Source organism: Lepidochelys olivacea (genome assembly GCF_965140295.1).
Source record: "Lepidochelys olivacea isolate rLepOli2 genome assembly, chromosome: 4".
Lineage (NCBI taxonomy): Eukaryota > Metazoa > Chordata > Testudines > Cheloniidae > Lepidochelys > Lepidochelys olivacea.
Window position 1 is genome coordinate 136,146,306 of NC_140414.1, and position 26,734 is coordinate 136,173,039.

Consider the following 26,734-nt stretch of genomic DNA (forward strand, 5'->3'; position numbering starts at 1 on the left):
AGGTCAGAGTGGGGAAGGAACCTTCACACTCAAATTCCCAATTCAATAGAGGTAAAAGCATGTCAAATCCTGAAGCAATAAGAATTAAAAGATGTGTGTTTGTTCCCACTCACTACTGTTACACTGTCTTAAGAATAGCTCTAAGACCACAAACTGTACTCATACATACTTCTCATTACCACTACGTGGCCCGACAGCACGAACTGTTTTCTGGGTTCGATGCAGGAGAAGAATATCTTCTTGTTCTGTTTCATCATCATCCCAGCGGCGACAGCCTATAGCTGAACATATGTACTTCACCTAAGGGAGAAGAAAAGAAATTCACGTAAGCTTGGAACATCAAATGTCAACACGAATGCAAACTAGGTAGCTCAATGACGACATTCAAGTCAACAAATCTTTGGAGAATTTTTCAGCTCCTTATGAGCAAAATGATTTAGAGACATAGGCCAACATTTAAAAAAACTACTAGTCATTTTGGAGTTCTTAGTTTTTGGGTGGCCAATCTGATTCAGCCTGAGACACCTTAAAAAGGCCTTGTTTTCAGATGATGGGTACTCAGAGACCTGCGATTTTCAGAAAGTGCTAATAAGTCTCTGGACTGGGGACCTAAGAATCACTAGTTGCTTTTTGAAGTCTTGGTCTTAAATTCTTAGCAAATTCTTATGTGACTTATACAGAAGTCACAACTCCACCATAATCAATACTTCCCCATTTCTCTCATCATACCCTGACATAAATAGAAAGATTCAGAAAACCCCTTCCATAAGACTCCCAGAGCCCAGTTCTGATGTCACACTACTTTCACATTAATGTAGCTCCAATGACTTCAAACCAGCTACTCCTGATTTATACCAGTGTAACGGATCAAGCGTTGAGACAACAATTTTCTGTCTACAGAATAGAAAACACTCCTTCAGTACTGCCTAGTCAGCCTGGAGAGTGATTCAGAGTATCACAATCTACCTGCTGCAGTAGTGCACCGACTTTAGTATTCCTAATCCTAGGGGAGCTAGACTGGAATTATTTTCCTAATTCAGGTCTTCCAAGTGGGCAATTTTATTTAGGACGGTGGGTGGAAATCTCCCCTCTAGGAAACCTTAATCCCTTCTTCAGTACCATCCTGCAAAATGCTATAAGTCACTCTAACTCTGTGGCCAAGGAAGGCTTGGCACTGTTTCCTGTTCAGAGCAACTCTGCTGCTCTGAATTCTAGCCAGAGGTCAAAGTAGAAACCCAAAAAGCTCCTTCCTCTCCAAGGAGGCGGCAAACATCATCTGAAGCATATACAGTCCAACTGTATTCAAAGGGATTCAAAGGGAACCCATGCACTCCTCTACTGCTGCAGTCCCGGGTCTTCAACATCACTATCTTTAGCGACTGCTGTATACCATTCCCTGAAGGTGTACTACATTCAGCCTGCTGCATTAAAGCACCTGGTTGATTTGAAGAGAGCTGGCCAAAAAAGGGAAAAAAGCCAAAACCTAGTTTATTGAAAAATGTTCACAAAATGTAGAAGGTTCAGTTCAAAACAGAACCACTTTATTTTTTTCAATTCTCCATCCAGCTTTTTCACCTCACAAAAAGACACGCTCAAGATTGCTTTTAGCTAAAATTTGGTTTTTCCTAAGCAAACTTTAGGTAATCATTTGACCAATATTCGATCAAAATTTTGAAGACATAGAAAGACACACTTTTTTTCCATAAAAAAATATTTCAACAATGCGGACAATTTTCTGTGCATTTTTTTTAAAAGTTGCTTTTTGATAAATAAAATAAAATATCTTCTGTAGCAGTCAGTGAGTAGTTCTATTGGTTATCTTATATGACTTTAGAAAGTGTAAATAATAGTTCTTATAACAAGTACTAAAATAAACTTGCCAGAAATAAGCACGTCTGGCCCGATATTGATGGGTCTTTCTCTCTCACACCCCCTACACACCCTTGCTTTTCAGCTTGCTCTAAATTGTTTAGATTTCCTATTCAGTAATCGAAAAAAACAGACTGAAATTCATGTACCATCTAATTCTTTCTTGAAAATTTGGGAGGCTGAATGACAGAGTATCCATCAAGGATAAGTTTATTCCAAACCCAGCCACCAGCTGGACTTGTTGACCAAAGAAGTTGCAAAGCTAATCAAATCTTGTGTGCGCCACGCAGTTTTACACTAGAATTAGATCTCAAATTCTAAACCCTCCTGACCCCGCCCCCCCATTCCATTTTTAGAAACTGTTCTCAAAAATACATACACAAACACACCGACTTCCCCACTGTCAAATGTTTACCTTCCCCGAGTATGAGCTCAGCCCATATGTGGTCAGGGACTTTCCCCCAACCAAAACCACGTCATCTCCAAATTTGTAGGATGACTCTAGCAGCGATTCAACTGTGAAAGGAACAGCTTCCATGCTCTCTCGATCACGATCCCACTGGAAAAGATCTCCATCCAAGGAAGGAATGATCATCTTATTCCCAAATACCTAAAAGCAATAAATAAAATTGAGTACAGAACACACACACACACAATGCCAGAGAGCCAGAAACGTTTTTCTCAGAGTCAAGTATGGTGTTAGATGACAGCATATCTTAAATTTTTTTCAAACTATCAAAAAGGCAATCAAGCTGTCAGAAATAAAGTTAACTGAGCGTTTGCTCGTACATTTAGACCAAAACCAAAAACTATTAAACTTGCCCTGTTCAATTTCTAAAAGGAAAAAAAAATGGTTAGTGCTTTGTGCCAGGTTTTAAGGGATTGCTAAATGTATAATAATAACGTTCAGTCAGTTGACGGGACAGCATTCATCTAGTTTGTGTAAAATATGATGCTAAGGGAAAGCAATGATGATATTTCTATAGGAGGGTGATCAGCCATTACTACATGCATTTTGTGATGCTTTCAAAAGAGAGTTATGTTATATTATAGATATCACATTGCCTTTGTCCTCTGCTCTTTTAAGAGCCCATTGGCTGATACCTCTGAACCCCACCTTTCCTTGCAGTATGGTTAGGAGACTGAATCCCATGAAAGGGAAAATTGTGAAGCAATATGGGAACCCTCTCTAATTTACACCATTGTGCCTTCATATTTATTGAGCTCCAGAAAGTACATTACCCTATACACCAGTCACAGCAATGTTTAGGCCCAGCTGGGTTAAATTCAGAGTTTGGGGTTTATTTCTGAATTTCTTGCTTCCTACACCTGCAGGTCTAACCCCTCCCCCTGGAAACACACAACCATCACACACAATACATACTTCTACAAATAATAAACATTGTTCAACTAAATTTAAAGTATTTCATTTTCAACATACAGCAGATCAAATAATCCTCAAAGGAGTAGAGAATTCAGTTTCCAGTACATTTAGATTTTCATGGAGATCATAGGTCAGAAGTATGAGTCACTGTCAAAGAGTACTTGGGGACTTATTAACAATCTTAACATCCTGATAGATCTCAACTAATTCTATGGAGCCGCAATGGCTCTGCTGTGCCAAGAATAGCTGGAATCTAATTTGCAAATTTTAACTCTTCAGTATGTGGACTAACATGACAAATCTTAATGCTATTTCAGAACCGATGTCTCTTTTGTCAATGCCCAACAACATAATCTCATTGAATTCACATACTATGAAGTGCAAGTGCAAGGAAAACATCTGGCATACCAGATTAGTGATCTTCCAACAGAGCCAAGGAAGTCCATACTTTACATTCCATATTTCCAAGCAGATAAAACATTTTACAGAATAAATCTAACAAAATACTTTTCATGGCTTCTTATATATTGTAAAGCTGCAAAAAACCAAGCCCAATATATTTAAATATCACTCCTTTGCAGATCACCCTTAAGGGATTTGTCCAAGGCTATAATGCAATTTAGTTAAAGAGCCAAGGACAGAGCCTGAAGTCCTACCTCCCTAGCCTTGCCACTAAACAAAACAGCCTCTAAGGCAACTTCTACATTAGAAAGTTTTTGCAGAAACTTCCACTTGGGTTACCACCAGTTCAGCTGCAGACAAGACTCTGGTGGTTTCTAGCATTTGCTATATATCAATTAATTTTAGCTTGCAGGTTTACGAGGCATAAACAAAGCCTCAGTAAAATTAAAAAGAGTAAAAATGAAATAGCATGATGCCAGCCAGCATTTTATACGGTTTCACTGTGCTTTAATTATTTTTCTTCATTTATATCTGGGTCCACAGTTCAAATTCTAGCATGACCAGAACTTAACGAAATTTAACCAAAGTGAAATTCACAGTAGGTTTTCCCATTCATGAGCAGCACAGCAATTAAGTGATCACACTGATAAAAAGAAAAGGAGTACTTGTGGCACCTTAGAGACTAACCAATTTATTTGAGCATAAGCTTTCGTGAGCAAGTCCTAAACAAAAAATACCCCATTTGAGAGTTTAGGTCTTTAGAACTGAGCAAACCAGAGCAGCTTTACTTTGTGTCTCAACTGCCATGCATCTAGAGACCCTCCAGTTAGGAAAACAATATTTAAAAAAAAAAAAAAAAAAAAAGCAGAACTTTGCCCAAACCTAGACATTGTAGTTTGTGAGATCTTTCCTGGGCATAGTTATTTACTAAACAACATTTAATTGGCAGAGGTAATTAAAATAAAGTCCTGCTACTATATGAGGTACACTACAAAGCAGAGTAAGATATGTTCCCAAATTCAAGAGTTTAGAATATAAAACAGAAAAGACAAAAATGGAATATCCAGTCAGGTATGGAGGAGCGAGATGCATGAAAAATATTGCATTTTGATTTACTGCTGGTAAGTAATTAAAAAACCCAATATGGTAACTAAAGCAAGAAAACAAGTACTTATACAATATAAATCTATAGCAACATGTGGTTAAGTAAAGTAATCAGAGAATTAACAGTTGAAAGTTGCTATTTAAAATCATTAAAGAAGATTGCTCTCATGAAATACAGACAAAGATTTTGCAAGATATCTTTCTCAAAATAAGACTAACAGAAGATCACCTGTTTTCAGGAATCAAAGTTGCATCTTGAACAGAATTTGAGCAAATTTTAAAAGTTAGATTTTTTCATAGTATAAAAGAGTTAAGAATTACATACAACACATCTGTTTCATAGCATAAGTTTGTTCATTGATATTTACAACGCAGTAATTTTTTGGTGAAGGATTCTGAACTATTATTTGATGGCATAAAGCCTTCCAAATGTACAGTTTATAAGAATGGAGTAAATCACGTGGCCCATCACTACCTGAGAATTTATGACATTCTACTTTCACCCATCCAACTAACTACAGCACTGAAGAGTTCTCTTGGGTTGGTGTTACTCTCTCTTTTGCACACGCAGACTTGAATATTAAGGCATTTAAACCACTTTCTCCCAGAATGTTCAAGTCTCAGGACATTGATAAAGAGCAGGTGAGAGACTGTTAGGTCTGGTCAGCAGGTGCCTGAAAAAAAATCAGTTGGCCAGACTGTGGCGCCATTATGCTGGTGAGGTCTTACTCATGCACTTACAGTCAATGGGACTACTCCCGTGAGTAAGTGCTCAACAGTACGTTTGTCCTTATGTATATTTACATCAGTATGAAACAGTTCATGGAATAAGAAATATGAAGACTGAATGACAGATACTATGTTGTTATGTTGCAAGCTCTCCTTTTTAATCAGTTATTCAACAGAACTAATGCTGAAATAGCTTCTGTACTATCATTGCAACTAACTTGAGAGATCAGAACAAATTTACAATATTACACCATCTGTTTAACAGAAGTAAATCTGAATATAGGACACTTTTGTCTTTTGTTTGTTTTTTCAGTGTATTTATACCCAGCAGTTCTGAAGCAGGTTTGAAAGAAAGCTTTCGAATTTCTCTCAGTTTATAATACCTTCAGTTTAGGAATATATACATAAATGAGAGAGAGAGAGAAGAAAGAAAATTTAAGCCATTTCACTTGCTAGGTCTCCACAAAAACAAAGAATTAGTACCAGAACTCATAAGAGTCATCTGAATTGTTACCCAGTATAACTGAGGAAACAGAAAGGGACTATTCCTTGAGAGCAACAAAAATCAGCATCGGCATGCAACTCAGGTAAAGAAATGACATCACCCTCTATCTCAAAAGCATTACCTCATCTCCTAATCCAAGGAGTGAGTCACACAGGCAGTCAGCTGCAAATCTCTTGGCACAGCAAATGTAGGTTACCATGATGCACTTACGCATTCCTCTGATCTGTCAATGTAAATAGCTATTTGTTCAGCTTCACTGGTTAGCAATATGGCACATAATTGTTAAGTGGCATGAGTTTCAGAAGTAACACTTTAAATACACACTCTTCTGACTACAGAGTTCAAATGAGAGTTTTTAAGTTGAAATTCATACATTGGCTGGCAGTATCATACCAAGCAGCCAATTGGAATCAGACTCTGAACAATCACCAAGCAGGCTGGTGAGGTAATGCAATTTCTAAAAGCCTTAACAAAAGCAAAAAGGCATAACAACAAGAAATGGCACATGCTACCAGGGAATTCATTGTCTAGACTGTTGACTGGAAAGGAGGGCATCACATGTGAGATTCCAGTACAGGTTGGGGCAGGAAAGGAGTAAAGCTACTATTTCATTTTAGAAAGGGGATCAAATGAATAGACTTAAAAGGAATCTAAAGTGCTAAAGCTTCCATAAATTATTTAATAGAAAAAATAATGCCACATTTCATTCTATGACCAAAGTCCTGTTGTAGAAAGCAAGTATTAGAACATGTTCATGTGCAAACACAGAGCTGTGTGAAATCTGGTGCCAGAAAAATGTCAAATTTTCCTGTTTCAGAGTTGCTGAGCTTCCATAGGATACCAAAAATATGGAAGACATTTAAAGTAAAATGTCTTAATTAGGGTAATTTTGACTATTGCCCACCAATTTTATTTATTTATTTATTTTAATTTCAGCATACTTTGTTGTGATCACGAACAATTCCGAGGAGTTCCAGCTCCTGATTGGTTGAACTTAACCCCTTATGGTCAATAATGTTAAAAATGCTGTATGATTCTCTATGGTTGTTAGAGACAAGGTGGATGAGGTAATATCTTTCATTGGACCACCTTCTGCTAGTGAAAGAGACAAGGACCAGGTCTACACTACAGACTTATATTGGCATAACTACGTCGCGCAGGGATGTGAAAAATCCACACCCCTGAGTGATGTAGTTATACTGACCTAACCCCAGTGTACACAGCACTATGTGGGCAGGAGAGCTTACTTCTCAACATAGCTACTGCCTCTCACAGAGGTGGATGAACTACTCTCTCGGTTTTGTTCAATATCTTCATAAATGATCTGGAGGATGGTGTGGATTGCACTCTCAGCAAATTTGAGGATGATACTAAACTGGGAGGAGTGGTAGATACGTTGGAGGGCAGGGATAGGATACAGAGGGACCTAGACAAATTGGAGGATTGGGCCAAAAGAAATCTGATGAGGTTCAATACGGATAAGTGCAGGGTCCTGCACTTAGGACGGAAGAACCCAATGCACCGCTACAGACTAGGGACCGAATGGCTAGGCAGCAGTTCTGCGGAAAAGGACCTAGGGGTGACAGTGGACGAGAAGCTGGATATGAGTCAGCAGTGTGCCCTTGTTGCCAAGAAGGCCAATGGCATTTTGGGATGTATAAGTAGGGGCATAGCGAGCAGATCGAGGGACGTGATCGTCCCCCTCTATTCGGCATTGGTGAGGCCTCATCTGGAGCACTGTGTCCAGTTTTGGGCCCCACACTACAAGAAGGATGTGGATAAATTGGAGAGAGTCCAGCGAAGGGCAACAAAAATGATTAGGGGTCTGGAACACATGACTTATGAGGAGAGGCTGAGGGAACTGGGATTGTTTAGTCTGCAGAAGAGAAGAATGAGGGGAGATTTGATAGCTGCTTTCAACTACCTGAGAGGGGGTTCCAGAGAGGATGGCTCTAGACTGTTCTCAGTGGTAGCTGATGACAGAACAAGGAGTAATGGTCTCAAGTTGCAGTGGGGGAGGTTTAGGTTGGATATTAGGAAAATCTTTTTCACTAGGAGGGTGGTGAAACACTGGAATGCGTTACCTAGGGAGGTGGTAGAATCTCCTTCCTTAGAAGTTTTTAAGGTCAGGCTTGACAAAGCCCTGGCTGGGATGATTTAATTGGGTATGGGTCCTGCTTTTGAGCAGGGGGTTGGACTAGATGACCTCCTGAGGTCCCTTCCAACCCTGATATTCTATGATTTTATGATTCTCCTGTCAGTGTAGGAGCATCTTCACTTAAGACAATGGTCCCCAAACTTTTCACATCATTTACCTCTCTCTGCGCCCCACCCCTCCTGGAGCCGGGGCTAGGAGCCAGGGGGGTGGACAGAGGTCTAGGGGCCGAGGCTGGGGCCGCAGCTGGGAGCAGATCTGGGGCTGGGAGAGGAGCTGCAGCCAGGGACTGAGGCTGGGAGCGGGGCCAGAAGCGGAGCCAAGGCCGGAGGCAGAGAATGGAGCTGTGGCTGGGAGCCAGGGCAGGGGAAGCTTCGGCTGGGTGGCACTCCCTCCCTACCCCCCGCGGGGGCTGGCCTGGGCTCTGCCACACCCCCTGAATGTTCCTCCCTGCCCCCTAGGAGAGTGTGTCCCACAGTTTGGGGACCCCGACAAGTGCTGTGGCTGTGCTAATGCAGCATTTTAAGGGTAGATTTCGAGCTTACACAGAGCTCTTCTTCAGGTCTGGGAAAGGTAAGCAGAGTGTCACAGCTATATACAAGATGGAACACAAGGAGTTCACACATGCTGTAAGAGGCCATTCAAAGTGAAGTGGGCAGTTAACACCTCTGCAGTCATAGGACAAAGGGGGGTTAGTGGGTTATCGCTCTCCTTACAGTAAAAAGGAAAGGAGTACTTGTGGCACTTTAGAGACTCTCTCAGATGCCACAAGTACTCCTTTTCTTTTTGGGAATACAGACTAACACGGCTGCTACTCTGAAACCAGATTGTTATAATGAGGCATATATCCAGCATCTTTATTGAGCCCATGATTTTTAGTGCCAAGCAAAGCTATGCATTTAAGATCCTAGGCTCATGTTGTGCAGGTTTCTTTTGAAGACAAGGACTGAGAGGTCAGATATGGAGTGATCACTTTGTGAAAAATATTCACCCATAGGTGACAGGGCATTTTTGGCTTATCATTTCTCAGAGATTTCATTCAGGCACAAACAATGGAAGATACCAAATTTTCTCTATGGCTGAGTCTACAGTAGGATTTCTAGCAAAAAGTTTCCCACATTTACTAACAATGGATCAGCTTCACTAGTGACAGAACTAGTGTCGATAAAAACTCCATTGGCTACAGGAGCCTTAATACCATGTCTCAACTAGTTCAGATCAGTTCCAAATAACATTGTTTGAGCCACGAACAGCAATCACCATTTTCTACAGTAGCATTAACACTGTCCACAAGGGACTTTTGTTGAAAAAAGCCCATAAGGAAGATAGCGTAGCTACACCTTCCACAGAGTTTTTATCATCAGAACACTCATTCTGTGGGGTCTGCCTTTTTACTGACCCTCACATAGTGTACTGACACACCTCTCAGTGAAACCAGAACCGTAAAACGCCGCATTACCCCTCTGCCTCAGCAAGAAGCAGCTTTGCTGCTGCTAAACTGCTCTCTGACACTTGAGGCTGTCTGCCTTTCCAACAAACCCTTTGAGACTACCAGTCAAAACCTTGCCTTGCAGGTAACTATCAGCAAACCACAGTTTCTGACCTCCCCAGAGATGTCTCTCTGCAGCGTCCAATCCCACTCACTGGACACACACAGAAGTTTGCTCCCTCCAGAGAGATCGCGTACACACCAAACAGTTAGGACAGCGAACAAGTCACTCTGTACTTCAATAGGACAGCACAGATTATTCTTAATGTTACTATAAACTAAGCATATTAGTAAAGAACAGATTTAAACAAGAGTGATATTAAACAAAACAAAAAGACAGGTATGGTTACAAACAAAAACAATACATACTTTCTAGTGACTAAAATTTAACATTAGCAAGCTACAATCTTTTCCTAAGCAGCTTTCTCACATCAGGGTACCAGCATCCCTAGACCTCTGGGCCAGAGTATCCACCATTCACAGGCTCAGAGGTTGCTGTTCCCTATGGCCCCTAAGTGACAGATAACCAGAATGTGTTTTTTACTCCCCCTTATATTTTCATAACTTTGTTATCTTTGTCTCAAGAGCCAGGAAGACTTCCTTGGGGTGCAGATTCTCGCCCTCACAGTGCTTACTAAACTGTGTCCTCAGTTGTTTGTTAGCTGGATTGCTTTGTTTACCTTATATGTAAATGTACTTTCATTGTCCTCTGCCTGCAATCAAGCCAGACAAACAGGTCACATTCCTTTGCCTCGGGCAGACTTGATTTGTGCACTGCCTTCAAAATAAATTTCCAACACACCTACATAATTCTTTATACACAACACGTACATACATCATGCAATGACCAATGCATCACCAGTTTACATAGGATACCTTACAAGATACTTTTTGGATACCTATTATGATAACAGTGTATTGGGAGTAGTAAGTGTGATATGGCCTGATATGAGTTACAGTATAGTGGGCATTGAGGGCTCTTCCGGTACCACTACTATATACCTTCTAGCATTGTAAGGCCTACTTCATAATGGGCCCGACACTGCAAAGTGTTGAGCAAGTCCTGGATGTGCTCAGCACTTTGCAGGACTAAGTCCAATCAGAAGTTCAGGTCTATCCTGACATTCATTTGCTGCACGCTATTTTGCCAAGTGCATTCTCTGTGAACGTATCTGTACTAGGGACAAATTTCCCACTGAGTGGAGCTGATTACACCACCATTGTTTCATATTTTCCTGCCTGTAACACATTAAGAAATTTGCATCAAATATCCTTCTGCCTCCTATAAAATGTACAAGGCCAATCAGGAACTAGGGATCCAAGTATTCTCAGTACACTTTGCCAGTACATTCTCAGTACACTTTATCATCAAACCATTAGGTCACCTTGCACCTGATAGATTCTATTTCTTTTTAAAAGAGGACAACTGGCTGACAACAGACAAGACAAAGGTTATGCTAATGAGGCAGAACAAATATTTTAAAGATGTTTTCAGGCAGACTTTGTACATACAACATGCATAGCTGAATGACAGGCAGATATGGAATTTAGGTGTCACTATGCCAGTGGTTCTCAAACTTTTGTACTGGTGACCCCTTTCACATACCAAGCCTATGAGTACGACCCCCTTTGTACATGGAAAAACACTTTTTAATATATTTAACACCATTATAAATGCTGGAGAAAAAGCAGGGTTTGGAGTGGAGGCTGACAGCTCACGACCCCCCATGTAATAACCTCGCAACCCCCTCAGGGGTCCCAACCCCCAGTTTGAGAATCCCTGCACTATGCACTGCTCTTGACGCTGAAGGTACAATGTCTTAGATTGTTATATGCCCCATATTATCTAGGAAGTCTCCCCTTTCCTGTCAGAAGCAGGTTTTGTGATACAAGTTCCTTAGCATCATAGGAGTCTTCATTATACAAACTTTCCATCAGAAATGCCTCCATAACCCCCAAGGTAAGTTGTAATCAATTCCCAGTATTTCTCTAGAAATTGACTCAAAAGCAGCAATGCAAAATGGATATGCTTCTTAATACAGCACAGGTAGATGTACAAGAATCTGCGGAAGCCACCAATAAGATGACTTGCACTTTAAGATCTTAATGCTGGTATAAAGTACCAACATAAGTACTGGATCATCTTTCAGCCCATCTGGTTATTCCTCAGTTTCAAGTTGGTTCAGGGCAGGTGCAGGGACTTAAGTTGTAGTACCTAAACGTGTAGTTTTCCTTCCCCAACTGTCAAAACACCCTGTAGTTATTTTCAAAAATGTTTATTTCCTCTCTGTTTGGAGCCATTAATGTCTATTTCCATGCACCCTCTAGTATGGCAGGGAGCAGTGCCCCAGATTTTTTTTTATTTTAAACGGCTATTTTATGTACAGTGTCCTTGGGTGATGTATGTTTTAGAAAGAAAAATAAGATATAGGACCCAGTTCTGACGACCCAGATCTTTACTTTGCAAACAGCCCTGCAAAATAATAATAATCAAATCAAGCAACAATATAACCAGAACTCAACATTTCTGAGCTCCCAAGTACAGATCTGCATGTGACATCAGTAGAACAAAACACCGAGGTAGTGATATTTTGGTTTTATAGACTAGCTTCTTTTGTGCCAAAGAGAGGTGGCTGATTGGCTGCTTTTGTTTTTCCTCTTAGCCAGATTATATTTTTAATTATCTGTCAATAATGCTTAGAACCTAACACAGGCATTCTTATGCTTATGGGCTGAAAGCAAAATAAATGATAAGTGAGCAAAAACCAAGCTGATTTGTTGTGTTTTGAGTGTCTGAGCTCCAACAACTATGACAGAGACTACTGTTCTAATTTCAGAGCTCTCATAATGCTAATAAAGGATATTTAACAACAAACATGAAGGGATCTTTCTGTGTGGAATGGTGAGAGTTGGTCAAATTTAGTATCTGTAAAACCTGACAATATCTCTTCACATACAAGGTGAAGCACAGCTTCTGTCATACACAAATTATGAGACATTATATACCAACTAAGGCTAGAAGTCTGTAAATAGAGGACAAACATCCTTCTCCAGAAAAGAAGAATTTTTGAAACATTCCTATACAGAGTTTATTGGATTCAGCCTCCCAATAGGAGTTGTGGGGGGCAAACAATTTTAAGAAAGCTCGACAAATTTGAGTGCAGTTGTATGACAGGGTTGCTTGTGATGGTAGGGGCAGGGTTTGGCAGCCTTGGGGCTCACCTCCAGTTTATGTCTTATGTTTTAAAAACTCATATTTCAGGGTCTGTCCCACCTTTTCCAATGTATTCTTTGGTGTGGGGGGGGGAGGGGAGGAGGAGTTTGGTCTCCTTTCTCTGATGCTGCAGAGATGGCCATGGCTGGAGATGGGACAGTGAACGGGGTGGGCCAGTGTTCTGTGGTGGCACTGAGCATTCTCTCTCAAGTGGTTGGCTGGCTGGATCTTGCTCACATGTTCAGGATCTAACTGATCACAATATGCAGGGTCAGAAAGGAATTTCCCCCCAGATCACATTAGCAATGACTGGGAGCAGGTTTCAACTTCCTCTGCAGCATAGGGTGCAGGCCACCTACCAAGATTAGCGGGAGATATATGTAAATATAAATATATATATATCTCACTTGATCTTTTCCCTGCCATTGCGGGGGCCTCGAGCACTGGTGCAAATTGGTCTCTCCTATTCTCTGCCTGTGGGACATAGTAGTACAGATTCCTGGGGACTGTAATAATGTTGATTGTTGGGTTTAGGGTACAGGTGCTGCATGGTCATAGTGGCCTGTGACATACAGGAAGTAAGACTGGATGATCTGGCCTTAAACTCTATGACTCTAATCATTAAACTGGAAAAACTAGCTGACTCCACTTCTCTTAAGTTATGTATTTTGATGTAGGAATAAAATACACTTCTGCCTTGGGCTTAGTGACAAAAAATGACTGATTCTGAAGCATAGTAACCTATGTTCTAATTCTCCAAGGCTGTATCACCAATTATTCTACTACCTACAGTGACAGTACACTAAGAGCTAACCTTTGCCCAACATATGAAACAAAATGGAACCTTGATTATCCAAAATGAAACTTTTAATTGGACAGAGGTCAGATAATATGGACAAGGACCAATTTAAGACAACTCCTTAAATGCTCACTCGTAGAGAGCTTAAACAATAGTTCTACCCCCCAAAAAGGTTTATAAAAAAATAACATTATGGGTTTCCATATTCTTCAAGATCCATTGGTTTCCATAACTAGTTTGGAAGAAGAGAGGGTCCCTACCCAACTGTTAACCTCAAAAATGGACTCCAGGCTTTTTAACCATCTTGCTCCATTCTTTTCATGCATCACCAGCAAGAGGTTCCACAGTCCAAACTACTCTCTACATTATACCTATGGAATCCAACTTTCTTCAGATTACTCTCTCAGCGACACCTGGGCAAACCCAATGGCTTTCTTCCTCCTCCAACTTCTCAGTTTCAGTAGTCTTAGGCATGATCTCTAACCACAGCGTGTAAATGGAAGAAGTCAGAAAAAGGCACGAGTTCAAGTTGTCAGGGACGTCACATTAAGCTCTGCAGGCTGCGTATGGCAATGTTATCACCTCTACAACAATATGATCCCTCCATTAGCTTTCATGCTTCCCCCCTCCCCCTAACTGGAAACACAAGTTCTTGTGTACAAACTTTAGGAGGAGGTCATTGTTTCTTTCCACCACCACCTCATGCATCAATTGTTAATAACTGCCACTTAGGGTGTAAAACCAATACACCAAATTAGATATGCACAAGTATAATTACCCCGAAAGTTCTTAATCCACCTATATTTTAGAGCAACCGATCTCCCCTTCCTAAGACCTGAATGCAAAAACAGGATTTATGGTTGTAATAATATTATGTCACAAAATTCCAGGACATCTGTTTACAATATAATTTTTTCAGGGTTATTCTTCATTTGTTGGGGTATACGGTCTCTATATGCCTTTGGACAACACATACCTGAGACCAGCGGAAGCAACCCTTGCCATTCTATCTGGCAAAATCAGAACCAAGATCACAGCAGGCTCTTCTGCAACAAGGCCTCCAAAGTGTAAGCAGATTCCACAGTGTCAAGTAGGAGCTGCTTGTGTAGTAGATGTATTCTATCCCTTCACAGAGGCTTTAAGATGCACATATGCATAAAAAACAAATTAGTGCAACACTAATGACAATTAGTCACCTGTATTATTTTGCCCTATTTCTTCCCTTTTTGCTAAAAACCGAGATAAGAGAATGGAAGTCCGTGCTTTATATGGCTGTACAGTACAATAACTTTATTGCATGATATTCCTGTGTGCTTGGTTGAAATAAATCCATTTCTAGGTTCTCTTCAATGAATTTTAAAACAATAAAAATCAGTCTAAAACAAAATCATGCACGTTGATGGTTGCATTAGTATTCAGCAGGTACCACAGTAAAGTGCTGATGCTCACAATCAACATGACTGACAACCTGAAGTGCTCTGTTTTTGAAAACAAATGTATCTCATAGTCATTTGTTGAAGGCTGTTTGCACACAGTGACATGAGTCTGAATAGCTGAAAAAAACCTCACTTTACCCAGAATTTCAGTGAGGATCTTTAGGCTAGAAATATCTAGAAGTGATACTGTCAAATCTGCAGAGACTCAACATTTAAGTATATGAAAAGTAGGTTTTACAAAACATGACACAGAAACAGGTCAAACTTTTAAAAATTCTAATTAAAAAAAGTTGAATGTAAAACCATTCTCATGAAGCGTTTGCAACTGAAACATGCTAGAACACGTGAGTTAAGTGAAATTCACTCATTTTAATTATCCACATGGAGCATAATGTAAGTAGTTTAACATCCTTTCAGTTTTAATAATCTGAGCCATTTACATCACAAGCAAGGAATATTTTTAACACGACACTGACTTTTATAGAGAACAGCATCTGAAATATTTGAACAATTCAACAACTAAATGTTTGAAGATGTGTCTGCTAGTTTTGCCAGTGTGCTATTTGAGTTTAACTTCAATAATTTTGTACATTCATGAAATCATAGAAATGTAGGGCTGAAAGGAACAGCCCTCTGTGCTGACGCAGGTCCGAGTAAACCTAGACAATCCCTGACAGGTGTTTGTCTGACCTGTTCTTAAAAACCTCCAATAAAGGGAATTCCACAACCTCCCTTAGAGTAAATTTTTTTTTTTAATAATATCTCCCTTGCTGCAGATTAAGTCCATTACTCCTGGTCCTACCTTCAGTGGACATGAAGAACAATTGATCACCATTCTCTTTATAAAGTCCTTAACTTATTTGAAGACTTATCAGATCCCTCCTCAGTCTTTCCAAGACCCAGGGTTTTTTTAACCTTAACTCAAAGGTCAGGGCTTTAAAACTTTTTATCATTCTTGTAGCTCTCCTCCAGACTCTATCCAATTTGTCCACATCTTTCCTAAGGTGTGGCACCCAGAATTGGACACTATATTCCAGACAGGGCCCTGCCAGTGCCAAGCAGAGTGGAATAATTACATCCTATGTCTTACATACAACACTCCTGTTAATACACCTCAGAATGATAACCTTTTTTACAAGTGCATCACCTCGCTGGGTCATATTCAATTTGTCGATCGTTATACACTCTACCAGGTCCGTTTCCGCAGAACTACTGCTTAATCCATCAGTTATTCCCCATTTTGTAGCTGTGCTTTTGATTTTTCCTTCCCTAAAATGTAGTACTTTGCACTTATCTTTACTGAATTTCATCCGTTGATTTCAGATCAATTCTCCAATTTGTCAAGGTCATTTTGAATTATAATCCTGTCCTCCAAAGTGCTTGCAACCTCTCCCAGCTTGGTTTCATCAGCAAATTTTATAAGCACAGTCTCCACTCCATTATCCAAGTTGTTAATGAAAATATTGAATGGTATCGGATCAAGACCTGACCCATGCAGGAACCTCTTCAAGTATGGTCTTTCAACCAGTTACACACCCGTCTTATAGTAAGTTCACCTAGACATGATTTCCCTAGTTTGCTTATGAGAATGTCACATAGGACTGTGTCAAAGGGTTTACTAAAATCAATACATCATGTCTACTACTTTCTCCCTATCTACTAGACTAGTAACCGTGTCAAACAGGGAAATTAGGTTGGTTTACATGATTTAATCTTGATATATCCATGTTGACTATTCCTTATTACCCTATTATCCTCTAGGTCAGTGGTTTTCAGACTGGGGTACTTGAGAAAAATCTTTAATGGTGGACAATGCATTTTGTTTAGTAAGACTTAGCAATCATAGGTCTATTATGACCCTATCTCAGATGGGGGTATGCAGTAGACTACATTTGGAAAGGGGTACACAGCCCAAAGAGTTTGAAAACCACTGTTCTAGGTGCTTACACACTGTTTAATAATTTGTTGCAGTACCTTTTCAGGTATTAAAGTTGATGTTTTAAGTTTAAGGATCTACACTGGGACGAAGTTAAACAATTTATTAAGGCAATTTAGTTTTCCTTTGTCCAGGATGCTTTAAAAAACCCAAACTTCCTCACTCAGGGGGTGGCAGAACAATCTATTAGTTCCAGACTTTTGCACCAGGTACTAGAGTTAATAACTGCTCCTCTCCATACTCTAACCTGACATAGTAAACATGAGAATCAGCCAGGCAAAGGTCACATTTGAAAGTGATCTATCAAATAAGCACAGAGAGCAGTTCCTTATTTTTAATACACAACAGTTTTATAAGATTCATATAATCCTTTCAAGGGCAGTTTCACCCCTGACGTTTCATGCAAGAAGTTTTAGGTTAATATAGTATATCGCTTGCCTAGCTATTGGCACTCATACTATTGCAAAGTGTAATACACATACAGTATTACCTTCTAGATTAAGCTACTCTAATCATCTTCTATCAAAGGAGTCTCAGAAGAGAAACAATGAAAAAACCAAGAACTAACCGTGAAAAGATGATCAGAAAGTGTTTATTTAAAAGTAACAGTTTATTAGGAGATTACCTTCTCTGGAAACACAGAGATAGAAAAAACTTCCAGAGTGAAATCTTAGTCCCATTAAAGTCAATGGAAGTTTTAACAACATCTTCATTGGGGCCAGGATTTTACCCAAGGAATTTTTAGAATCCAAAGTAATTGACTGAAAAAGAGAGGCTTATATTAATTTCAGTGGGAACCAGACCAGTCTTTAAGTCACTGGTGTCCTTAAATGTCTCACTGTGTTACTTATTTGGGGCATTTAGCACCAACTGCCATTCTCTGAAACTAGAAATTAAAGTTTTGGTTTTAAAAAAAATAAATGTTATCTTTAAACTCTGAAAGTCCTATATTTGCAAGGTATGTCACAACCTTAAAGGTCTCTAAAAAGTAAGATGAAGAGTTTTACCTACCAAGACCCCATTTAGGATTTTCTATTTCTTCAGCAGTTGTTGACATTACTGATATTTTGGGGAGAGATTTATGATCTCATCTGTATTGTACCGGTCAGTAAATGTCCTTAATTCAGCAAAAGAAATACAAAAGTTTGATAATCTATCTTGGCAGATAAGCAAGAGAATTAAATCATTTTCAAGTAGGATATTTTGACGTACTCCATGGTATAATGAATTAATTTCTAGTTCTGGAAGGGAACTAAATGTTGGACCTTAAAAATCATGACACCTATCATCATGTCTTTCAAGCACAAACTTTGTGCTATTTTAGCTGCTAAAAATCATATCAGCATTGGAAAGGGGACAAGATACAAGATGGTAAGTAAGCCAATTTTTTAAGGCCTGGGCATCTTAACTTATTAGTTGTTTTGTTGTGGAATACTGACTTCATAAAAATTCAGAAGTTCCATAGATGCAATTAAAGTGCAGCAGACCTGTTGACAGTAGTCAGCACATACAGCTCATCTGGTGCAATAAAATTCAGATAGACAATTAATACTTTAGGTATCTGGCATTTGAAGTCAGTAAGAACCCGTCACAGTTTCAAGGTTAACTGCACCTTTGACCCCCTGCCCCCAACCTCCTACCACTTGGTCTTCCTTAAGGGTACCCATATCTCTCTACCTCCAGATTGGGGGTTTAGGCTTTCAGACCCTCTGCATCTCACAGTGATCTCCCCAGCGGGGGTCTAGCACCTGCGATTAACCTGTCTCCAGGCGCTACAACAGCATATACCAGTTACCAGCCAGCCTTCACATAGCAAAATACATTTATTCTTAAGGTAAAAACATTACAGAGAAAACAATACAAACCAAAATTTAAACACTAACCATACCAGGAGTCATGCATCAGTCTTATGAGGCCCTAGTAGGCCAAAAGTCTCTGCAACCCTTCCATGAGAGTTGGGTGGCTCTTTTGGACAGAAGGTACTGTACATTTGATGGATCAGAAACAAGGCCCCGCGTCAACTCAAACCTAGCCTCTTTATGCCAGAAGTCCTCACTTTGTCTGCTGATCTCTGGAAAACCCAGTTGAACCAGTATATGCAAACCTCCCTGGGAGTGATACCTCTCTGGAGGCGTTGTTAACCTGAGTGATTCTCCTTAAACACCCTCCACTGTTTTTAATTCCTGGAGAAGCTGTGGTGACCTTCCCACCAGGAGCTGCTTACAATCCCTGGCACACAGTGATAGATCACCTTTCATAAATTTAATACAATATGGTCCCCAAAGATATTGCACATGGCAGAAATATCTGTCATGCAATCAACCTACAAGATTCACCAGCCAGATACCCAGGAAAGAATTATCTGAGTTACTACAGAAATTTTTTTCCTGGGTATCTGACTGGTGAATCTTGCCCATATGCTCAGGATTTAGCTGATCGCCATATCTGGGGTCAGGAAGGAATTTTCCTCCAGGGCAGATTGGAAGAGGTCCTGGAGGTTTTTCGTCTTCCTCTGTAGCATGGGGCATGGGTCACTTGCTGGAGGAGTCTCTGCTCCTTGAAGTCTTTAAATCACGATTTGAGGACTTCAGTAGCTCAGACATAGGTGAGAGGTTTTTCATAGGAGTGGGTGGGTGAGATTCTGTGGCCTGCGTTGTGCAGGATGTCAGACTAGATGATTATAATGGTCCCTTCTAACCTTAATATCTATGAATCTATGAAACATCTGGATTTACCAGCAAAACAGGCTAAAGAATGAATATTAGTACATCACTTCTTCAAAGGACCACCTAGAAACAAAACATTTTATTGGATAGCAGTAAAAAATGAGTAAGAACCTGTCTTACTCATAAGCAGAATGGATGTTTAGTGCTCTCTGAAATCTTGCTGCTCCTTCCACTCTGATCTGAAACGATTTACAATAAGAATCCCACTTACGCCTTTTTTTTTTTGAGAACTTCTTTAAGATGTAGAGAGACCTAAAGAAGACTGTTTCTCTTTAAAAATAAATGGTTTGGTTCTGTTTTTTTATCGTAGAAATACCAAGAATATCAACGCTTGTGTTCCTTTATTTTGCTGGGAGACTTGTGGTATATCTCAGAGGATGCATATTGCTAGCTTTCACAGCTTAACTAGAGAGGCAGAGCTGAGTCTTTAACAAAGACTATCTTGCTCCAAAGTGTTCACCATTTAAATCAAACAGTAAAAACACAAACTCAAGTTCAAACAGTCTGAATAACAATGATTTGCCCTCTTAGGCTATCTCTACCCTACATCACTTACACCAGTGCAGCTGCCCTGATGCAGCCACACCGCTGTATCGCTTCTGGTGAAGACGCTCTAAGCCAGAGGTGGGCAAACTACCTGCAGTACTGTCTTGCCCGGCCTCTGAGCTCCTGGCCAGGGAGGCTAGCCCCTGGTCCCTCCCCTGCTGTCCCCCCTCCCCTGCAGTCATGCCACCACGCAGGCAGTGCTCTGGGCGGGGCGGCTGCCAGACATGCTGCTCTGAGCAGCATGGTAAAGGGGCTGGGGGGTTGGATAAGGGGCAGAGGGTCCTGGGGGGCGGTCAGGGGACGGGGAACAGGGGACAGTTGGATAGGGCAGAGGTTCGGGGTGGGGGGCAGGGGACGGGGTTAGATGGGCGTTGGGTCCCAGGGGACAGTTGGGGCAGGGGTACCAGGAGGGGGCAGTCAGGGGACAAGAAGCCCGGGGCTGGGTGGGGGGTGGAAAGTGGAGGATACGGGGCGGGGGCCAGGCTGTTTGGGGACATGTGCACAGCCTTCCCCACCTGGCCCTCCATATAGTTTCGCACCCCGATGCGGCCCTCGGGCCAAAATGTTTGCCCACCCCTGCTCTAAGCTAATGGGAGAGAGCTCTCCCGTCAACTTAGCTACTGACTCTTGCAGAGTAAGAGAAGTTATGTCGGTCGGAGAAGCTCTCCCACCAACACAGCACCATCTACAACTGGTGCTGAGGTCGGTATAACTTATGTCGCTCAGAGGCATGGATTGTTCACCCCGAGCGACGTAAGTCATACTGAAGTGACTTATAATGTAGACATAGCCTTAGCTGCTCAGCTTTCATTCCTTGACTCTTGCGATATCAAAATCACATTAATCATCTAGTTTCCAAGAGTATGATAGCTGGCAAAGCCCTGAACGACTTGCGTAAAAACAAGGAGAATTTCTCCCCCCTAAACCCTTTAAGCCTCTTTTATTATAGTGGTATGACAGCACTATTACAGTTCAGATTACATCACAGCTTCTACTTAAACCTTTGCTTAGTTGGATTCATATGAAATTTGGTGTGCCTCGGATGGTGCAGTATAGGGTTAGCGACTCAAATCTGAAGTCAGTTGAGCTAGGGAACATGGAGATACAAGTCCTGAAAAACAGCCATTCCTTAAAAGGTTTCTGGGAGCGTTGCACAGAGCTAGAGGTAAGTCTACTGATGTAATGCAAGTCAAAATGGTCTCAAGGTAGCGTATGGCACCCACTAAATCTTTGGGGGACCCAAACTCATAATGGTAAAGAAAACGTACATTTTTTTACAGTGTGCATGGCCAATACAGAAAAACAGCTAGAGGGTTTCCATTCCCACCATTTTATATGCTTTAAAGCGCAATTCTTGCACGTGTTCTAAAAACCAAACAATTACTCCTATTGCTTTGGAATTTGATGTGCCTCATGGGTGATCCAGATTTGGGGTCATTTGACCAAGGGAATCCCGAGTTACAGGACTCCCGATAAAATCAGTTTCCTCCTGCTGCCTTGTACTGCTACAATGAGAGATACTAATGACTGGATGACTCACATACCTTGTTGAGACTGATGGCTGTGGACTCACCCTTCAGTTGACCTACCCCATGGTAAAGTTAATCACAAGTCCCACCTAAGTTAAAAAAAGTTTTGAGAGTGTGGCCTGAGGTTGCAACAATTTGAGAGTCATGGGTAGTAATTTATTTGGGGGAAGGAGGAGATGTAATCAAACTCTTTGGGGAAAAAAATAGATATGTGAATGCTTCCTGGAAGGGGTTTGGGGCCGCAGAGAGGGGAATAAATGGGCATGGAGGTTGGGGGCTCAGGTGAGGGAGGCTTGGGGGACTGGAGGGGTGGGACAGTAGGAAGGGGAAGGGGGATGTGGGGGTGAGTTGCAGGGGGAACTGGGGAGAATAGAGGGGCAGGGACATCTTTCAGCCCCACATTCTCCCTTCCTGGGTATATGCACAGATCTGGGAGGACTCTTGACCCTCTAGGTGGGTCTAAGCCCCCCTTACTGCTCTCTCATGATCTAGGATATGGGGGGCCTTGCCCTTCTGGGTGCTGTCTGAGCCACTCTCGCTGCTCCCATCTACAGGGGTTGGATCTCCCACCTATCCCCCTCATGAGAGCCAGGTTCTGGGACAGCTTGCCCTTTTGGGACAGTCTGACATCCTCGTCCCTGCCTTCCATGTGAGGCAGAATCTGGGCAAGTCCTGCCTCTCTGGGTGACTAGTTAAGAATGGGTATACTTCATGTATACCACAGTCTCCAAAGCACTCTAAGGGGGATGAGAACACCCCCTGAGATGAATGGAGCAGTTCACATGTCTCAGGGCTATTATTTCCAGTTGTATTTCTCCTTGGGGTGGTCTTATTAAGGGCTTGTCTACATTTACAATGCTGTGATGCTTCAGTGAAGACACTACCTATGCCAACAGGAGGTCTTCTCCTGTCATCGTAGGTAATCCAACTCCCCAAGAGGCGTTAGCTAGGTCGACAGGAGAATTCTCCCGAATGCTGTCTACACCGGGGGTTAGGTTGGCTTAACTGCATTGTTCAGAAATGAGGATTTGTCAATAATTTCCTAGCGTAGACCAAGGCCTCAGTTGAGAGGAGCCCTTTTCCCTCCATCATATCTCTATCCTTCCTCTTTAAAAGGACGGTGCTTCTAAGTGTTCTAAAATCTGCATACTTGTATAGATTTTCTTGAAATTGGCAATACCTCATGGGAGTGCAGAGTAGGGTTAATAACCCAAATTTGGGTCACTGAGTCAGGGTTCTAGAGATATAAGCCCTGAAAAAAAAAATAGCCTTTTAGCAAAAAGCTTTTAAACGTGGTGGCATTTGTTTTTTTCCCCTTGCAGAGTTAGAGATGAAATTCTTGCTGTGGGTCAAAATGATCCTAATTAGTCAATGTTCACCCAAGGTAGCGCAGGGCACCTACTTAGTCTTTGGGGGATCCAAACTGTGAATAGCGTTTAAGAACATATTCACATTGTGCAGATGTGCAGTCTGGAAGGATTACAGTGCACATGCACCAAAACAGAAAAGCCCCATTTTATCCTTGCCTGGGCAATTTAAGGGAATGTGTCAACGCCATTGCCCTGGCGAATACTCTGCCACTGTCATTTCTAGGCTGAACCTTTGTACACCTATGCAACAAAAATTTAATAACTCCTGTTGCTTGCTACAAGTTGTCTCTGTTACAACTTGTCTCTGTTACAACATGTTTTTATTTTATGAGAGATTTCTGTAAGCATAGCAGAATAGTCAGCAGCCAGTCTGACAAAAAAATTTGTTATACCAGATGGGGAGGAGCCGGAGACAGAGGAATTTTGTGGAGGGTGGGAAGGAGTGAGGGGTTGGGAAAATAAAGGTGGGTGGTAGGTTGTTTGAGAAAATCTGTATTTTACTAGCTCCTGGGAGAATAGTGGGTGGAGGCTTGTGGGGGGCAAGTGTCTACTTCTTGATCTCATGGCAGATTAATGTGGTATTTACAAAGAGACATGCCACAGAGGTTTGGAACTGACAGCACAGGTACCTTGACCACTGAGGGAAAAGACATGTGCGGTTGCCAGTGTGTGAATTCTGGGCAAATCCTGGATCACAAGGTTACAGAAGTTTGTGGGAGAGCAAGGAATACACCATGACATAGGAAATGCTGGCTATGGACTGATTTGGCTCAGTATGCAAATTGCAGAACATGAAAAGTACAACTGCTTAAAGGACTACTAACATGTACCAACACCACATCTTTTCCTGTTCTAAAAGGAAATTCCACAGCAAGAAATTCCATTAATGTAGAGTTAAGATTGGTTGGTGGATGTTGTCTCCTTGCAGAACACTGAGTTGAGCCAAACTCAAACTTCTGAAAACCAAGAAATGCACAATTCATGCTGCCTGTGCACCATTAACTCTGCCTTCTTTCAGCAATATCCCAATACACCCCAACAACATACTTTTACTCTGCCAACACCACAGTTCCTGAAACGTACAAGTTCTTCACCTCCTTCTACAGCCCACTCTCTCTCACCCATCAGGTTCCATTTAACACTATTAAAGAACAAAAAGTTTTACTATAGTTTTTTTTGCCAATTAATCAGTATTAAAACAGCAAGAGAGGGTAAAAACCCTTCCCTCCATCTGCAGGTCACCTTTAATGCTCCACTTTATTACTAGGCCAGCCTGCTGACAGAATAGACTGTGTTATGTAGCATGTGCACAAAAGATCACATGGTGTCTTAGAGAAAAAAGGACTTCCTCTGCTGCTCCCAACAGAAAAGAATACATCATTTGTTACAATGAGCAAAATTATCTTTTTCTTTTTACGTAGATCCATGGACCACTTTGAACTATACATAACTGAAAACTGCATACAATTCCTATAGATATCATGCCATACAACATATCTGAAGAGCTATGTTTATACTAATTTTCTCCCTCCTTTAAAAATTCCCACTATTGCCATGGTGGAGCTACCTCTGTGGTAGCAAACTGTGGGCAATCTTGAGAAAAAAAAAGTTTAGTGCAGACAAAGCCTAAGAAACAAACAAAAATCAGGTAACAGATATAAAAGTCTTACCTCTGGTTTACTGAGGCTGGATGACACAAGAGAACCAGATCCCACATCCAGATCCCATTGCTTTCTGCCACTATTCTCAGGGTCAAGAGCAGCAATTCGTCCATCCAAAGTGCTGATAATTACTAAGGATCTGCCAATCACAGAAACATTCGAAGTCAGAAATAAAGCTGCTATAAATATGCCTAACTATATTTTCTGACTTCAGATTACATTATCTTCAATAAATCATAGTGTTTACATTTTGCATTGTATCATTTAACTGGGCAGCTCTAGAAGAGCTGTAAGTTTGTAGTTGGATCTCAGAAACTTGTTTCATATGCCATGATGTAACTTCTAATCATTTCAAGAGGTCACTTGGAAGCAAAATAAGTTACAGTCACTGTTAAGATTGATTTATGTTTTCACCAGTCTTCCTATTTGAAGTTCATATGATTTGTATACCCTAACCAAAAAAAACCCCAACAACCCTCATATGGTTTTCAAAAACAAATAACCCACTAGGTCGCATGCAAGTAATACTGCAGCACAGACTGAGTAAATTTGCAAATAACTTGAGCAAAGCATGGAAACAAATTTGGATGTCAGAAAATGTCTCATAAGAAAGCAATTGTTTAAAAACAACATAGCAGAGCAAAAGCATTCATTCATTTGGAAATGAAGGATATGCCTACACAGCAAACGGGCTAGCCTGTTCTAGCTTGCCTAAATCCAACAATAGCTGTAAAGACGGCACAGCACTGGTATCTTTGCAAGAAGAACAATTTAGCAGGTTTAAAACAAACAAAAGGAAGTATTTCTTCACACAACGCACAGTCAACCTGTGGAACTCTTTGCCAGAGAATGTTGTGAAGGCCAAGACTATAAAAGGGTTCAAAAAAGAACTAGATAAGTTCACGGAAGATAGGTCCATCAATGGCTATTAGCCAGGAAGATGCTAGAATGGTGTCCCTAGCCTCTGTTTGCCAGAAGCTGGAAATGGGCAACAGGGGATGGATCATTTGATGATTACCTGTTCTATTCATTCCCTCTGGGGCATCTGGCATTGGCCACTGTCGGAAGACAGGATACTGAGCTAGATGGACCTTTGGTCTGACCCAGTATGGCCGTTCTTAGGCTATATCTACACTACGAAATTAGGTTGAATTTATAGAAGTTGGTTTTGTAGAAAGCGTTTTTATATAGTCGATTGTGTGTGTCCCCATAAAAATGCTCTAAGTGCCTTTAGTCAGCAGAGTGCATCCACGGTACCGAGGCAACCGTCGACTTCCGGAGTGTTGTACTGTGGGTAGCTATCCCACAGTTCCTGCAGTCTTCGCTGCCCATTTGAACTCTGGGTAGAAATCCCAATGCCTAATGGGGCAAAAACATTGTCGCGGGTGGTTCTGGGTACATATTGTCAGGCACCCCCTTCCTTCCCTCCCTCCGTGAAAAGAATGGCAGACAATCGTTTTGCACCTTTTTTCCTGGGTTACCCGTGCAGACACCATACCACGACAAGCATAGAGCCCGCTCAGCGTCACCGTATGTCTCCTGCATGCTGGCAGATATGGTACTGTATTGCTACACAGCAGCAGCTCATTGTCTTTTGGCAGCAGACAGTGCAGTATGACTGGTAGCCATCATCGCTGTTCTCCAGGGTGCTCTTTTAGCCAACCTCAGTGAGGTCGGTCAGGGGTGCCTGGGCAAACAAGGGAGTGACTCAGCCAGGTCATTTCCCTTTTAAGTTTAGTCTCATGGCGATTCAGTCCTGCCCGCAGTCCTACTGCACCGTCTTCTAATAAGCACGCAGGAGACGACAACGGCCAGCAGTCATACTGCACCGTTCATGGCGTGGAACACCGATTCTGGGCCCCAGGAAACAAGCACAGAGT

The 26,734-nt window shown here is 41.3% G+C and overlaps 1 protein-coding gene across 1 annotated transcript in view; it reads right to left on the minus strand.

Annotated features, from left to right (window-relative positions):
• Nucleotides 1–26,734, minus strand: part of EIF2AK3 (eukaryotic translation initiation factor 2 alpha kinase 3) — a 70,998-nt gene that overhangs the window by 33,287 nt on the left and 10,977 nt on the right. The window contains exons 2-4 of the mRNA XM_084626176.1: nucleotides 24,864–24,993; nucleotides 2,285–2,479; nucleotides 170–300 (exon numbers count right to left, since the gene is read on the minus strand). Of these exons, the coding sequence (XP_084482302.1) occupies nucleotides 170–300; nucleotides 2,285–2,479; nucleotides 24,864–24,993 (456 nt within the window). The remainder of the gene's footprint in view (nucleotides 1–169; nucleotides 301–2,284; nucleotides 2,480–24,863; nucleotides 24,994–26,734) is intronic.